The sequence below is a fragment of the Cicer arietinum genome, chromosome 7 (assembly GCF_000331145.2).
Source record: "Cicer arietinum cultivar CDC Frontier isolate Library 1 chromosome 7, Cicar.CDCFrontier_v2.0, whole genome shotgun sequence".
NCBI lineage: Eukaryota > Viridiplantae > Streptophyta > Magnoliopsida > Fabales > Fabaceae > Cicer > Cicer arietinum.
The window spans coordinates 27,185,617-27,199,837 of record NC_021166.2 but is presented as its reverse complement, the minus strand read 5'-3'; the positions used below and the strand labels follow the sequence as shown (position 1 = coordinate 27,199,837).

Here is a 14,221-nt window from a genome sequence, read left to right as displayed (position 1 = left end):
TGTCCAACATACCTTATCAACATCAATCTCATCAAGAGCTTTCCTAAACCCTAAACTCATATATGTATATATATAAACATATCATTAATTTATAATTAATAATATAATAATATAATTTATCAACCTACTGAGCAATAATTAGCAACAATTAACAACAATTAACAACAATTGAGTTTATTTGTAAAAGTGCTAGATACTTGAAAATCGTTTTGGTGTGATGCAAATTGGCCACGCGAAGATTATCATATAAGTAAGCAAGAGCAGCAACACCCCTTGAGTATCCTTGCATGAGCGAAGTCTCTAAAGAACTTCAAGTAGACAACACTGGCATTGAATGCCATTTTGTCGCTGAAAAGGGTGCAACCAACCAAAAAGAATAGAAACACCCCTGCAGCCATCTCCCATAGCTAGTCAAGACAATATTGATTATACACTTCAAGTAGCCAACTATATCAAATTGTTGTTATCTATGTGCCATTGGATTCAACATGAACATGTGCTTCAGTAACTCCAAGTAGTTCAACTAATACATTTGCAACCTCATTTTTGTTAATAACAGTGACTATAAATAATGCTCAAATGATGGGTAAATGCATAAGTGAGGAAATATCACAAGTGTAATTGTCATCTTCTCAATTGAAAGATGGAAGCTATTAGTGTCTCAACGCTACCTCTCTACAAAAACAAATATGACTGCTTCATCTCTTCGTAACTGTATTTTACCAACATATATACCTCTAAACACTTAACTAACTGCTCCATCTCTTCATGTTCAATGACTGCTTCTTTAATTTTTTTATTGCTAAATACCCTCAACTTCCCATGGTCCTAAAATAAACGAAGGAAAAAAAATATACGTTAAAACACATTATGGCAACAACTATTATAAATTTATTATGATCGAGAAAATTACCACACTATCCCAAAGTTGAGTAGTCACGTGGTTACCAAATGTCCTAAGGACAAATGTGTCAGCAGGATCACCAGGATATCCATCAGTTATGATTGAGCCTCTTGTTGTGTCTGCTCCTCATGTTATATTGGCTTCTCCTGATGTGTCAGCGCCTATTTTGCCTGTTATTGTTGCAGTCGTCGTTGTTCTCGTTGTGCTTGCCTCTCCTCATTGTACTTCCTGCTGCTTCTCAAGACGTTGAGTCCATTCAGAAGCTGTTAGTTTAATGCAACGACCCTCGTTATTATCAGAATCATTAATTGTAATCTGATCCATTCCCTTAGTAAACATAATACGCACCATTTCTGCATAAAGATAATCATAATCAAAATCAAACACATGATAATTATTATGTGCGCAAAATCAATTCATGTACCTACACATTATCAATTTGCATAGATGTACATGTTTTATATTAATGTATGTATAGTTTTGAACATTTTAGTCTATGTTAACTCATTTCATATAGAGTTTTATTTTTATGCACTATCAGTGTAAAAAAAAAATTACATAGTCAGGAAATCACGGCCAATCATGTGAGTGATTTTATAAGTAGTTATGAGAAAAGTTAAATATTACTAATGATCTAACAATTGTGATTGATTGATAATGTAAATATTCTTTATACTATCAATGTATATAAATAAATTCTTTCAAGTATCCTTAGCAAATTAAAATCATCTATGATGATGATTAAACCAATTTTTTATTAAGTGTTAAGGACATTTTGATATTTTCACTAAAATATAGGTAACTATAGTTTTGGAGTGTTGGTAGTAAAATTAAAAATTGAAAAATAAAAAATCACTTTTATAACATAGTAGAAAGTCGCTGTCAGTACATTCGGAGTAAGTTCGTCTTCCTCCTTTCCTATCTAAAACGTTTACGCGCCTGGCCCCACACTGCATTTAAACTGCAATTCTGTCTTATATATTCAAAATAAAAAGAAACTTCAAATCGCCCTTCCCCTGAAGAGTCAAACAACAAAAACGTTTTTCTTTTCTTCTCTTCTACTCTCTCTTCGTGAACGAATCAAACCATTGCTTCAAAGCTAAACACTATTTACTTTTCGAACATTCTTGAATATATCTTTGCACACACAAAACAATTCCCATTCCGCAAGGTATCTTCCTTTTCTTATTCTTCTTTTTCGCTTTCAGTTTTTTTTCCATTTTTTTTTTTGCTTTTGATTATTTTCGTGCGAGATACTTGTTTGAACTATGGGAACAAATCCCTGTTTGGTTGATTAAAAAGTCCCGAATAAATAAACGATTATTTTTTTGGTGGCGAATCAGATTCTGTTAATGATGATGAGGATAGTTTGTTAGTTGTTAGTTCTGTAACTGTTTCATGGTAGTTATTATGTTATTCTGGGATAATAACGTTGTTCTCTCTTTCGATAATTCCTAGAATTTTCTTTTGTTTCCTTGTTTATCAAAGTTGCTGAAAATTCCAATGAAGCACAACACACGTAACAAATTTTCTTCTTGTTATGCTCTTAGCTTTCCCGTTAGGAAGTGGAGGTTAAAAAATTCTTATCGAGTTGTTTAAATTTTTTTTTTTTATTGAAATTTATTTATTTTTAATAATTTAATATTTCTATTGTGTGCTGTCAAGAAGGGTGTATTTTACTTTTAAATTTACATTTATTTACATGGTTTTTTTTTTTAATTTTTGAATTTGATGTTGATGGAGGGTTTTGTGATGAAATTGAAATAATTAAGATTGTGCAGTTTGGAGATTGCAATGGGTGATGGCAATAGCATTAGAACCTTGAAGGAGTTTTCGATTCCGGATTATATACTTGTGCCAGGAACCGAGATCAGAAGTGTCTCTCATGTACCTGCTTGTCCTGTCATTGTTTTCATTAACACCAAAAGTGGTGGTCAGCTTGGAGGGGAGCTTCTTGTTACCTATAGTTCCCTTCTTAACCAAAATCAGGTAAAAGTTTTTTCTTTTTTTCACAATCACGGTTTTAAGGGGTTTGGGCTTAGATGTCAAGGTTTTTGATGTTTCTGGATCGGGTAATGTGATTGTGGTGGAAGTCACATTAGTTGTATTTGACAATGATTCTTTGTAATATCAAGAATACTTTAATCAGGGTTTTAAAAACCGGGATTTGGGCTCTGATGTTAAAGTTGTTGATGTTTCTGCAATCATAATGAGATTGCTATTGAGGTCACGTTATTTGTATTTGACAACGGTTCATTGTAATATTAAGAATTGCGATGCAAACATGACTGCAATCAGGGTTTTAAAAACCGAGATTTGGGCTCTCACATCAAGGTTTTTGAGGTTTATGTGATCATAAGAGATTGTGATTGAGGCCACATTAGTTGTATTTGATAGGGATATTTTGTAATATCAAGAATTGCGATGCGATCATGGTTAGATAATAGATTGATGATGCTAAGGATTTTATTTAATATTTTTGTACCAGGTTTATGATTTGGGAGTAAATGCTCCAGATAAGGTGCTGCATCAGCTTTATGCTAATATAGAAAAGCTAAAGCACAATGGAGATAATTTTGCTGCAGAAATTCAGAATAGGTTGAGAATAATTGTAAGTTGATCCTTTGTGTTTTCAAACTTGTGATGTGTTTTTTTGTCTCCGCACCATGTGGCAATGCTATTGGTATCCGATGATTCCAATTGTTATTTATTTATCATCTGACATGTTTTGCTTGATAATCTAGGTTGCAGGTGGAGATGGTACTGCTAGCTGGCTTCTTGGAGTGGTATCTGACCTTAAATTATCTCACCCGCCACCAATTGCAACGGTGCCACTCGGGACCGGAAATAATCTCCCCTTTGCATTTGGATGGGTACATTATCTGACTATTTTGCGCAACCTGAACTATGAGAATTTCATAATCACTTGGATCAATTTTCATTTTGTCGATGTTCTTTTTATGCAAGTCAATATCAATGCATTGCCTTATTATATGATAGTTTAGATCCATGATAAGTTTTGTTTCTTTCATTTTTATGATCATTTTGATACCAAACAATAATCACAAAACTGCGATTCAAGTTGTTAATTACAAAGCCAAGCCAATTTATGAATCATATGTAAGGTTTTACTCTGCCGGAAGTGGTGCATGAATTGTATATATGCTCAATGTTATTGATTTCATTCACAGGGAAAGAAAAACCCTACCACAGACCTCCAATCTGTGGCATCATTTCTGAATCACGTGAAAGCTGCAAAGGAAATGAAAATAGACAGGTATTTTTCCACTATTTGTTTTTTAAATTTTGAATTTGTGAAACCTCTCACATGGATGCACAACAGCACAAAAATGTTAACAACATTCATGCAACATAATATCACGTCACATTGCGGTCCGATTTCTTTGATTTCCTTCGTCCTCCATCTAATTTTCCCTTCTTGCTAATGTAAATACAGGATACCAACTATTCTGTTTTTCCTCTATAAGAATTGTTATACATGATAGAATAAAATAAAATTTGCTGGCATATTTTGTTAGTTATGTTGCAACTCATAAATTTCGACTACTGAGATTTCATTTTTTAAATGATTAAAATTAAAATGTTATTCAGCTGGCATATTATTATGAGAATGAAGGCTTCATCAAAAGAAGGTTCATGTGATCCAATTGCGCCCCTTGAGCTGCCTCATGCTATGCATGCATTTAATCGTGTCTCTTCATCCGATAAACTAAACTTGGTGAGTTATATATATGTTTTTCATTTCATTTGTTGATGTCTGTACATGATCATTTGTCTACTTCATCCTTATGAAAGTGCCCTTTTAAGTAACAAATTAGAAAAGCTTAATACAACAGACATGGTTTGAAATGTTTATTAACAACTATGTAAGTGACTGGAATTTTGACAGTGTAGAAAAACAAAATAGGAAATTGCAGTGGTAAGGGTATGTTTGGTTTCAGACAATATTTTTTTGTTTTTATTTTCTATTTTCACTTTTAACCACAAAAATGCCATTATTTTTACATTTTCCCCCTATTTCCAAATATATATTAAAAACAAAGTGAAAATATGGTGCCGTCACACAATTTTGCATGAAACCAAGCAAGCCTTTTGTTTTTAGTTCTTTTGCATTTACACGTTTGCAAGTGTTCTTGATACTTCAATTTACTTTTCAAGTAGTGAAGCACTCCATGCATGCTTATCAGTGAATTATTGTCTGTTCACAGGAGGGTTACCACACTTACCGCGGGGGATTTTGGAACTATTTTAGCATGGGTAAGAAAATCAAACTTGTCTTAAATTCGATTCAAATTTGTAGAATAAATAAAAAACTTCAAAGTTATTAGATTAGTGTGACCAGCAAGAGCGCCGTAAAATGTGTATGTTTGTCATGCAGGAATGGATGCTCAAGTATCATATGCATTTCACTCGGAGAGGAAGTTACATCCAGAGAAGTTTAAAAACCAGTTATATAATCAGGTACCAATTCCTCGTAGGAAACATATTATTGAAAATCAAAATATTTTTCATTATTTCTTTACTTCCAATTCTTTCTTTATGAATCATTATAGTTATCATGATAAAAAAATGATTTTAGATGGATATAGTAAATTTTCTTTTCATGAACAATCTTAATTTGGAATAGCTTTTTGCTTGCCAATTTTTGTTTTTACAAATTTATTTAGCATTTGTTATCTAATAGCTATCAACAAAATTTTCTGCATCTGGAGTTACATCAAATGTTTAGTAGTTACTACCTTTGTCCCAAAATATAAAAGAATATAAATCTCTTAGAAAAAAATATAGGCCTCATTTCAAATTATTAGATACATTTATTATTATTTTTCAAATATACAATTTTTCAAATATACAATAGGGTATTTTAGAAACATTCATACATAAAGTTAAAGTTGATAATATTGAATACACTATTTACTTTTCTTATTATATGTGAAAAGTGCTAAATGGGTTTATAAGTCGAGACGAAAGTAGTAGTATCATTTGTTGCAGTCTAGTTTGGATAGTTGTCCTGAACTTTATTTATTCAAGACAAATCTAAACAATCCATTATCAAGTGGCTGAATATTCTTGCAATATTTTATAAACCAGTCACATATCATTTGATGAATTATATATTGTCATATTCCATCTATCATTAAATTTTGGCTCTATTTGGTTGTTAATAAGGTGTGAATTATTTGCTTTTATCATACAATTGTCAATAATGGATCTTCTCATTCATTCGTCTTTCTTTCTTTCTTTTGGTAACCAGAGTGCTTATCTGAAGCTTGGATGTACACAAGGCTGGTTCTTGAGTTCTTTGTTTCAATCTTCTCGGTGAGTTTTTAAAATGCAATAATTTGTATTACTATTAAAAACGCAAAACAATAAGCGGAGTCTACAATAGCTAGCTTCTATTTGGCAATAAAATATCATATATCTTAAAATAATAAAGACATACAAATAGGTAGCAATCAAGATCATGTTGTTCTTCCATCTTTGCAATATCTTAGTTTAAGTAATTTATACTTAGATGTATTTGGTGCACGAGAATTGGGTTTTGATCACGTCGGCCATTTGCTGTCACTTGCCATTGTTGTTATGAAAGATACAATGAGCAACTTAACTTTAAGAAAATTTCCTTTCTGTTTGTCCATTTATATTTGATGTACCAGATGAGTTTTCCACTTCATATAGTCAGGTACATAATAAAATAAGAAAGCAAATATAGTACAAAATAATGAACGTTCTCTTCAAATATTTATTTAGTAATGATTCTTCAAATATTTATTTCGGATCGGTAACAGTTTAATGGTGATACACTGCGTATAATATCTTGAGTCAGTTCAAACTTGTTAACAATAATGTTACTTTCTTGGGATATTTATTGTTGTGGTTACTGAACTATGTGGTGTTAAGTTCACAATTTACCTTCTATTAGGTATCATAATTCAAAATATTTAAATTTTGACACAGAAATATTGCTCAACTCACAAAGGTAAAGATTATGAAAAGGCAAGGTCAGTGGGAAGACCTTCACATACCTAGCAGGTGAGATACTATTCAAAAAATGCAAACATATTCATGGTTATCTCAGTATATATTCAAATTGTAGTTCAAGTTTGTATATCATCATGCTAACTTAAGATTCAGGAGTACAATAAAAAATAGTTGAAAATATAATAATATATCATAAAAAAGATGCGTAGTGAATAATGCAAAGTTGTTTGTGATTCATCACATGATACAACTTGCTAGCTTTGCTAAATCATATCAAATCTTTGATTCTAACAACTATAAGTGAAACATGTTCCTCAGAACAAATTCAATGCATGCTAAAAGTATTGGTGGAATTTAATGGCACATACTTCTTGCATAACTCAAACTTTTGTGATAATTTTATAGATCCTCCTCATGCATACTTATTGCATAACTCAAACTTTTGACCTTTCATATACAGCATACGATCGATAGTCTGCCTCAACTTGCCCAGCTTTTCGGGTGGACTCAATCCTTGGGGAAAGCCAAATAGAAAGAAGTCAATTTATGTATGTGTTGAATCTCGTCTCTCTCTTTTTCCAGTTTTTCATAAATCATTTGACACATTTGTTAAGAACATAGACAGATTTTTGTCTGGATTTTTTATTTGATATTTATGTAATTATGCTTTTCAGAGGGACCTGACTCTTCCATTTGTGGATGATGGTTTATTTGAAGTAGTTGGTTTTAGAGATGCTTGGCATGGTCTTGTTTTGTTGGCACCAAATGGGCACGGGACTCGTTTAGCACAGGTAGAGTATATTGGATTTGTGATACCATTAATATGTAGTATTTATTTGTTTATTTTTCACTGCCTCCCTCTCTCTTTCTATCTAACTATATATAGGGCACCTCAAGCAAGAGATTAGATGTGAGACGAATTAATCTTGAGTTCTTCAAACATGGATGGTCAAAGACTTTTTTTTACCAAAATCTAATCTTTACCATCCATTTATGTTGGATGGGAGGTTTGTGAGTTATTTTTATATGAAGTGAGAGGAGTAAATCTTGACTGTTGAATCTAATAATGAATGATTGAAGATTAAAACAATAGTCATTTAACTTTTTTGAATAATTATGTGATTATTAAACACTTTTAATCTTTATCCTTAATGTATGGTTATACAATCAAGATTTACCCTGTTCATTCTCCCGTAGAAGACTCTATCACTTGATATATCCCCTATATAGCATAAATATATTTTGGAATGTATCTTGTGAAAGACTTATTCGTATGTGAGGTTAAGAAGTGTAAATCTTGACCATTGAATCTATCTAGAAATAGTCAAATGATAAAAACAGTAAATCCATGTGACTATGGCCATGTAATGATTAAAATTTATAATCTTGACCATCTATTAGGTTTTTATCGTTGGTCTTACTCATCCTTATAAAATGGTTTGTAAGGTGATGTGTATCTCTCTTTATAAACTATTTCTACTCAATGTGAGACTTAAGTTTTTTTTCTAATACACCTCTTCACCTTTAGCATTATTGGACTTGGTGCATAGATTCGATAGGCTCTTGATACCATATTAGATTTTCTATATTGGACCTAAATCATCTATATAAAACCATCTTGTAAATTGGGATGCCTCTCTTTACAAACTATGTTTAGACATTTTCTCTATACAACATGGACTTGGATTTTTCCTAATAGAAAGGGAACACATGTTAATTTATTCTTTACAAATAATGTGAAATATAGAACCAATTACTTAACCATTTTTTTAGAAGCCATTGTTGCATTGGTTTTCCTTTCCTCCCCTTCCATTGGCTAATTAACTTATATTGTAATGTTACTACAATATATAATCATACAGGCAAGCAAAATCCGATTTGAATTTCACAAAGGTGCAACTGACTGTACATTCATGAGAATTGATGGAGAACCATGGAAACAACCTCTCCCACAAGATGACGACGCAGTTGTTGTTGAGATATCTCACCATGGTCAAGTGAGCATGCTTGCCACCCCATTATGCCGTTCTAAAAGTATGCATGATCCTTCCTCAAATTCGACAGACCACGAAGATGATAGTAGTGATGATGAAGATGATAGTAGCGAAGAACGTCGGAAGTTTGGTGCAGCCGAGACATTCAAATATCCTGAAGGAGTTGATCTGTCTCGTTTAAGTTAGTGTAGCTAGCATTGCTCAATCTATGGCGGGGAAAGAATGAGAGGGTAGGAATGGTAGGGAGTGAACTCTTTTTTTGTGCATATCATTTTTATTTTTATTGAATCGAAATTCTAGTGTGTATAGGCCTTTTTAATTGGTTTGAGTACATTTTGAATGGATTTAACATCACTGGATTTGGATGGTCAAAATTTAAATAATTTTGATATCTAAATGTGTAAAGTGTAAAATGTTGTTATTAAATGTATTGAAATTGCTAATCCATCTTTGAGTATATTTTTTGTTAGTAATTTTATAGATTAAATTTAAATAATAATTTTGATCTCCGAATGTGTAATGCGGCGGTGTCTTTGAATATATTGAAATTGCTAACACATCTTTAAGTATATTTTTTGTTAGTAATTTCATATACTAATTTGACAAAAGAAAAATACAGTTCAAAACTAATTAACTAAAGACACATTCGAAAATTAAAAGAATTAACAATAAATTTTTTTTTATAATTTTAATATATTTAGAAATTATACTAATATGGTTTCACATTCTGAGAATATAAAATTGGGGGTAGGTCAAAGAATATAAAGTTGGGTTGGTGACTAAGATGAATGAGTTAAAGAGTAGGAAAAATTTATCCTATACCCCTATTTTTATACTTATACCCTACAAATTTATGAAAATGTCAAAAATATCCTCATTTTTTTTTTTTTTTACTATTTTATCAAATTCAAAATCACTTTTTTTTTTACTATTTCATCATTATCGTAGTCAATAAAAAAGATTTTTGGTAGATTAAAGTAAGTTTTCCGGAACGGAAGTATTTACCGGAAAACTCAAAAAAAGATTTTCGGTATTTCTTCAACTTTTCCGGTACATGTTTCCGGAAAACTTCATAGACAAGTTTTCCGATACACCATTTTTTTTAATACACCGTAAATAATAATTAATACACCATAATTTTTTTAAAATAATAATACATAAATAATTAATACATCATAAGTACATCATTAAATAATTAATAATTAATGCATCATTAAATAATTCATACATATAAATAATACATCATAAATAATACACAATAAATAATTAATACACCATAATAATTAATAATAAATACACCATAAATTATCGTCTTTTACGTGATGTTGGACGGAACTTTCCGGAGCAACATCCATATACGATGAAAATTCAAAGTCATGTATTCTTCCTATAACTTTTTCGTGTCTACTTCTAACCCTACCGACTGAAAAAAAATTAGTTAAAATCAAATGAATTAAATAAATACTAATATACTAAAAAATTAAAACAAAAAAATTAATTTAAAAAATATTTTTAAAAAATCAAACAACTACCGAAAAACTTGTAGATGAAATTGTCTTGTAGCTTACGGAAATGTCACATTGAAGTTTTCCGATAGTGTATTTTTTCCGAAAAACTTGAATTTTTTCCGGAAAACTTGAAATAAGTTTCCCGGTAGTTCAGGATAACTTCAAAAATGATTTCAGAAAGTGATGTTCTGGACTGGAAAACTTTTTTCAAGTTTTTCGTAGTTGAAGTTGTGTAAAGGGAAACTTGAAAAAAGTTTTTCGAAAAAAAGAATATTTTGACACTCACTTGTGTGTATTGCGGAAATGTTGAAATGAGGAAATGAAAAAAAATGGTCACTTTTAATATTGAGTGTATTTTAATTTTTTCCTTTACATTTTAAGGGTACATGAATAAAGAAGGAACTACACAGTAAGATTTTCAAAGAGTAGACCGATAAGGAAGTTAGGAGTTTAATTCCCACCTACATAATTTTAACAATTATCAATAATACTAACATAATATTTATTGATTCAATAAAAATAGTTTTTTGACTCAAGATTTAGGGAAGTTGGTGCCACATGTGATATCATATATTTCTATTGACATAATCCTCATAAGATTTTCTAAACCGTGCACAAACCCAAATGAAATTCTATCACTAAGTATTAGGCATGACAAGGGGTGGGTCAGGGGCGGATTTTGCCTCCTCCACCCCGCACCCGACTAATCGGAAAAATCTGTACCCGCACTCGTTTTATAGCGGGTGTGAAATTTAGACCCCATCCTCGCCCATATACGGAGTTCGGATTTCTCCGCACACAACAGAGTTCGGGTTTCCCCGCCCACACCCACACCTATTTATATATATAAAATTATAAAATTAAAAATTATATCTATTATAATTAATATAATAAAATAATTATTATTAGATAATATTAAAATAAAAAAATATTTTCTATAGAGATTAGATTATAATTTTTAATATTTAAAAAAATATTAAGAATATTTAATATGTATAGAAAATTCAAAAATTACTACAATATTACTTGCGGGGCAGGTTCAGGTGTGGAATGAATATCATCACTCCAAATTCATCCCGACCTTCGAAATTTAATTTCGGAGAAAATTCGCACCCGCACTCAATCAAAGTAAGCTTTTCCCACTCAAATCGAACAAATTTAAATCAATATCTATATGTGCGGATTATATTGTTATCCCTACTAAGTATGTCCTAAGAAATCATAATTGATTCAATTTCCGAATTTTTAATAAAATTGGTAGTTAGCTAATTAAAGATGTATTTGATTAAGATTTTAAAACAGTTTTGTATAAAAGAATCTTGTAAATTTTAAAAGAATTTAAAAGGTATACTTTCATCTCTTATCTTATAGTCATTTTTTTAATTTGTATTAAAAAACACTAAATAGATCTTTTTCGATGTGTGGAGTATTTTGTGTCTATCTTGCTATAGAGTCTCGCCTAGCCTATCTTACAACAAGATTTCCCAAAACTCAACATTAACTTATACATGAAGGTGCTTTTACAAAAAAAAAAAGAATAATAGAAAAAACTTATACATGAAGGTTATTTGAAGAAAAAAACTTAGCATGAAAGTGTAATGACCGACAAACTTCCAACCATCCTCATATTGATAAATACTAACAAGAATATGTCAAGATAATAAATACATCATTATCCGGACAATAAATGCAAATCACTATAACAACAACATAAACATTAAGGGCTTCTTTGAAATATTTTTGTATTTTAATTTTAAAATAAATAATTTTACAAATTTGATTTTAAAAATTGTTTTAAATAATAAAATTAAGGAATAAACTTGTTTGAAAGACTTGTTTATAAAAATAGATTTAGAGATGAGAAAAACATTTAGAGAATTAAAAAAATTGAAAAATGAAAAAGTAAAACATCATTTTTCTGTTTTGCTTTTTTAATTTTAAAAAGTATAATATTAAAAATAGTTTTACAAAACAGTTTTTGAAAACAAGTAATCCAAGCAAATTTTTTAGTTTAAAATTTTTAAAATACTACAATAGAGTTTTTAAGATGTGAATCAAACATGCTCTAAAAAGCTAGTTTTTGTGTTTAACATCGTCATTTCTCTACTCTAGATAATGCATTTGAAAAGGCTCTCATAATCTAGTCACATCCATCTTGTTATGTTCTTTTTCTGTTGAGGCAAAATCTTTAATAAAATGTTTTAATGATAACAAATTTTAATTTAATAAAAATCTAATCAATTCTGATTTTATAAAGTGATCTAATATGTGTTTTTAAATGTATTATTAATCATAAGATAAATTTTAATAAAGTTTAATGAAATTTTTGAAAATACTCATTTAAACATGTTCATCATCCTCATAATTGAAAATGTTTATCATTAGTCTATTAATTGAATATCAGAGGATATTCATTGATGACTATAAATAATTGTGTATTAGAATGATTTCTAGGTATTAGAATTGATTTTTAGGCCTCCTTTAAAAAACTAATGGCATAGTCTAGATTTGAACCATGCAAAAAAGACTCAAAATCTTACACTTTACCAAATAATAAATTTGTAACATAATTAACAATATCTTAAACTATTTACTTTGGAGGCATTTTTTCATTGTTAAATAAATACTTCTTTGAGGCCTAAAGCCCTAACTTTTGTGGTATGGCCCTTCAGCCTGTGATAAGATAGAATTTATCCGTTTTTATAGCTTTACTTGATAGGTTAATTTGATGTTTTTAATTCGGTTTTAGTGCATTTTACTACCTTTTTATTTTGCTTAGATTGCAAGGAGAAGTAAATGAATAAGTGATGATTTTTGGTGCAAAACAGCCTTGAAATAAAGTGGTGCAGTCATGGTCCATCCCGATCAAGAAAATGAAAGAAACTCAAATTCCAGCAATAATTACTGCCGTAATGGCACGGCCGTAATATGCTCATCTTCTACCGATGAACCATTTTTCTTCTATGAAATTTTGATGGTTTCTTGTAATTAAATCTCATGAAGGCACCTAGGATATAAAAAAGAATGAAAATACTCAGTTTTAGACACATATTTCTACTCACAATCTCCTGTTACTCTTACTTTTGTTCTTGTATTTCTCTTAGCAAAATTTCTAGTGTCAATAATATTCAGTTTTCTATTTTTACTTTGTTGTTTTCTTCTGTTATTTTATATTTCCAATATTTTTAAATTTAAGCTTGATTCTACTATGATCATTTGTGAGTAGATATTCCTTGCCTTGAGATTGTAGGATTTCCAATGATGGATCTTTAACAATTTATATTTCTTTCTATCATGGGTGTTGATCATTGAATCCAATCTTAGTAAGAATCATATTCATACTTAGATATCAAATAATATACCAAAAGATGGATTTGATATCTGACCCCTAAGATTGGACAAGATAATCAAATCATGAAAATAGATTTTGGTTCTCTTGAAATCATAAAAGATATCTTCTCTTAAAGGATTATGCTAATATATCAATCATAGAAATAGGTTGGTTATTAGTTTAAAATACACTTTTGTTCTTTGAAAGAATGCATAAGTTATAATTGTTTATCTCATTTTTAAGAGTTTAACACCCATAGCTCAAAGAAGGTTAGTTTTATTGTATCTATTATTGTGACAAAACTACAATTCCAATGCTATATTTTTATTGCAAATTTTAATCCAAAAATCATTATCAACATTTACTATTTTAGTTAATCATCATAGTAAATAGAGATTGATACTCATAATAAAGTGTTGTGGGAACAAATTCATTTGATGAATCTGGCAAACAATTGATCATTTGGTTAAATTGTTAAGTT

The 14,221-nt window shown here is 30.1% G+C and overlaps 1 protein-coding gene across 3 annotated transcripts; it reads left to right on the top strand.

Annotated features, from left to right (window-relative positions):
* The first annotated feature begins 1,889 nt into the window (after positions 1 to 1,889).
* LOC101497136 (diacylglycerol kinase 1-like) lies at positions 1,890 to 9,346 on the top strand. Of its 3 annotated transcripts, none has more exons than XM_004509916.3 (13): positions 1,890 to 2,075; positions 2,686 to 2,893; positions 3,393 to 3,515; positions 3,649 to 3,777; positions 4,096 to 4,181; positions 4,517 to 4,643; positions 5,134 to 5,182; positions 5,304 to 5,386; positions 6,180 to 6,244; positions 6,884 to 6,958; positions 7,368 to 7,455; positions 7,582 to 7,698; positions 8,770 to 9,346. In XM_004509916.3, the coding sequence occupies exons 2-13, from the start codon at positions 2,699 to 2,701 to the stop codon at positions 9,085 to 9,087; spliced, it is 1,455 nt and encodes a 484-aa protein (XP_004509973.1). In that variant the 5' UTR covers positions 1,890 to 2,075; positions 2,686 to 2,698; the 3' UTR covers positions 9,088 to 9,346. The 3 variants fall into 3 exon arrangements, with proteins under 3 accessions (XP_004509973.1, XP_004509972.1, XP_073219897.1); XM_004509915.3 differs by having other exon boundaries at positions 1,912 to 2,075; positions 2,677 to 2,893; XM_073363796.1 differs by lacking the exon at positions 1,890 to 2,075 and adding an exon at positions 2,289 to 2,475.
* Positions 9,347 to 14,221: the final 4,875 nt, after the last annotated feature.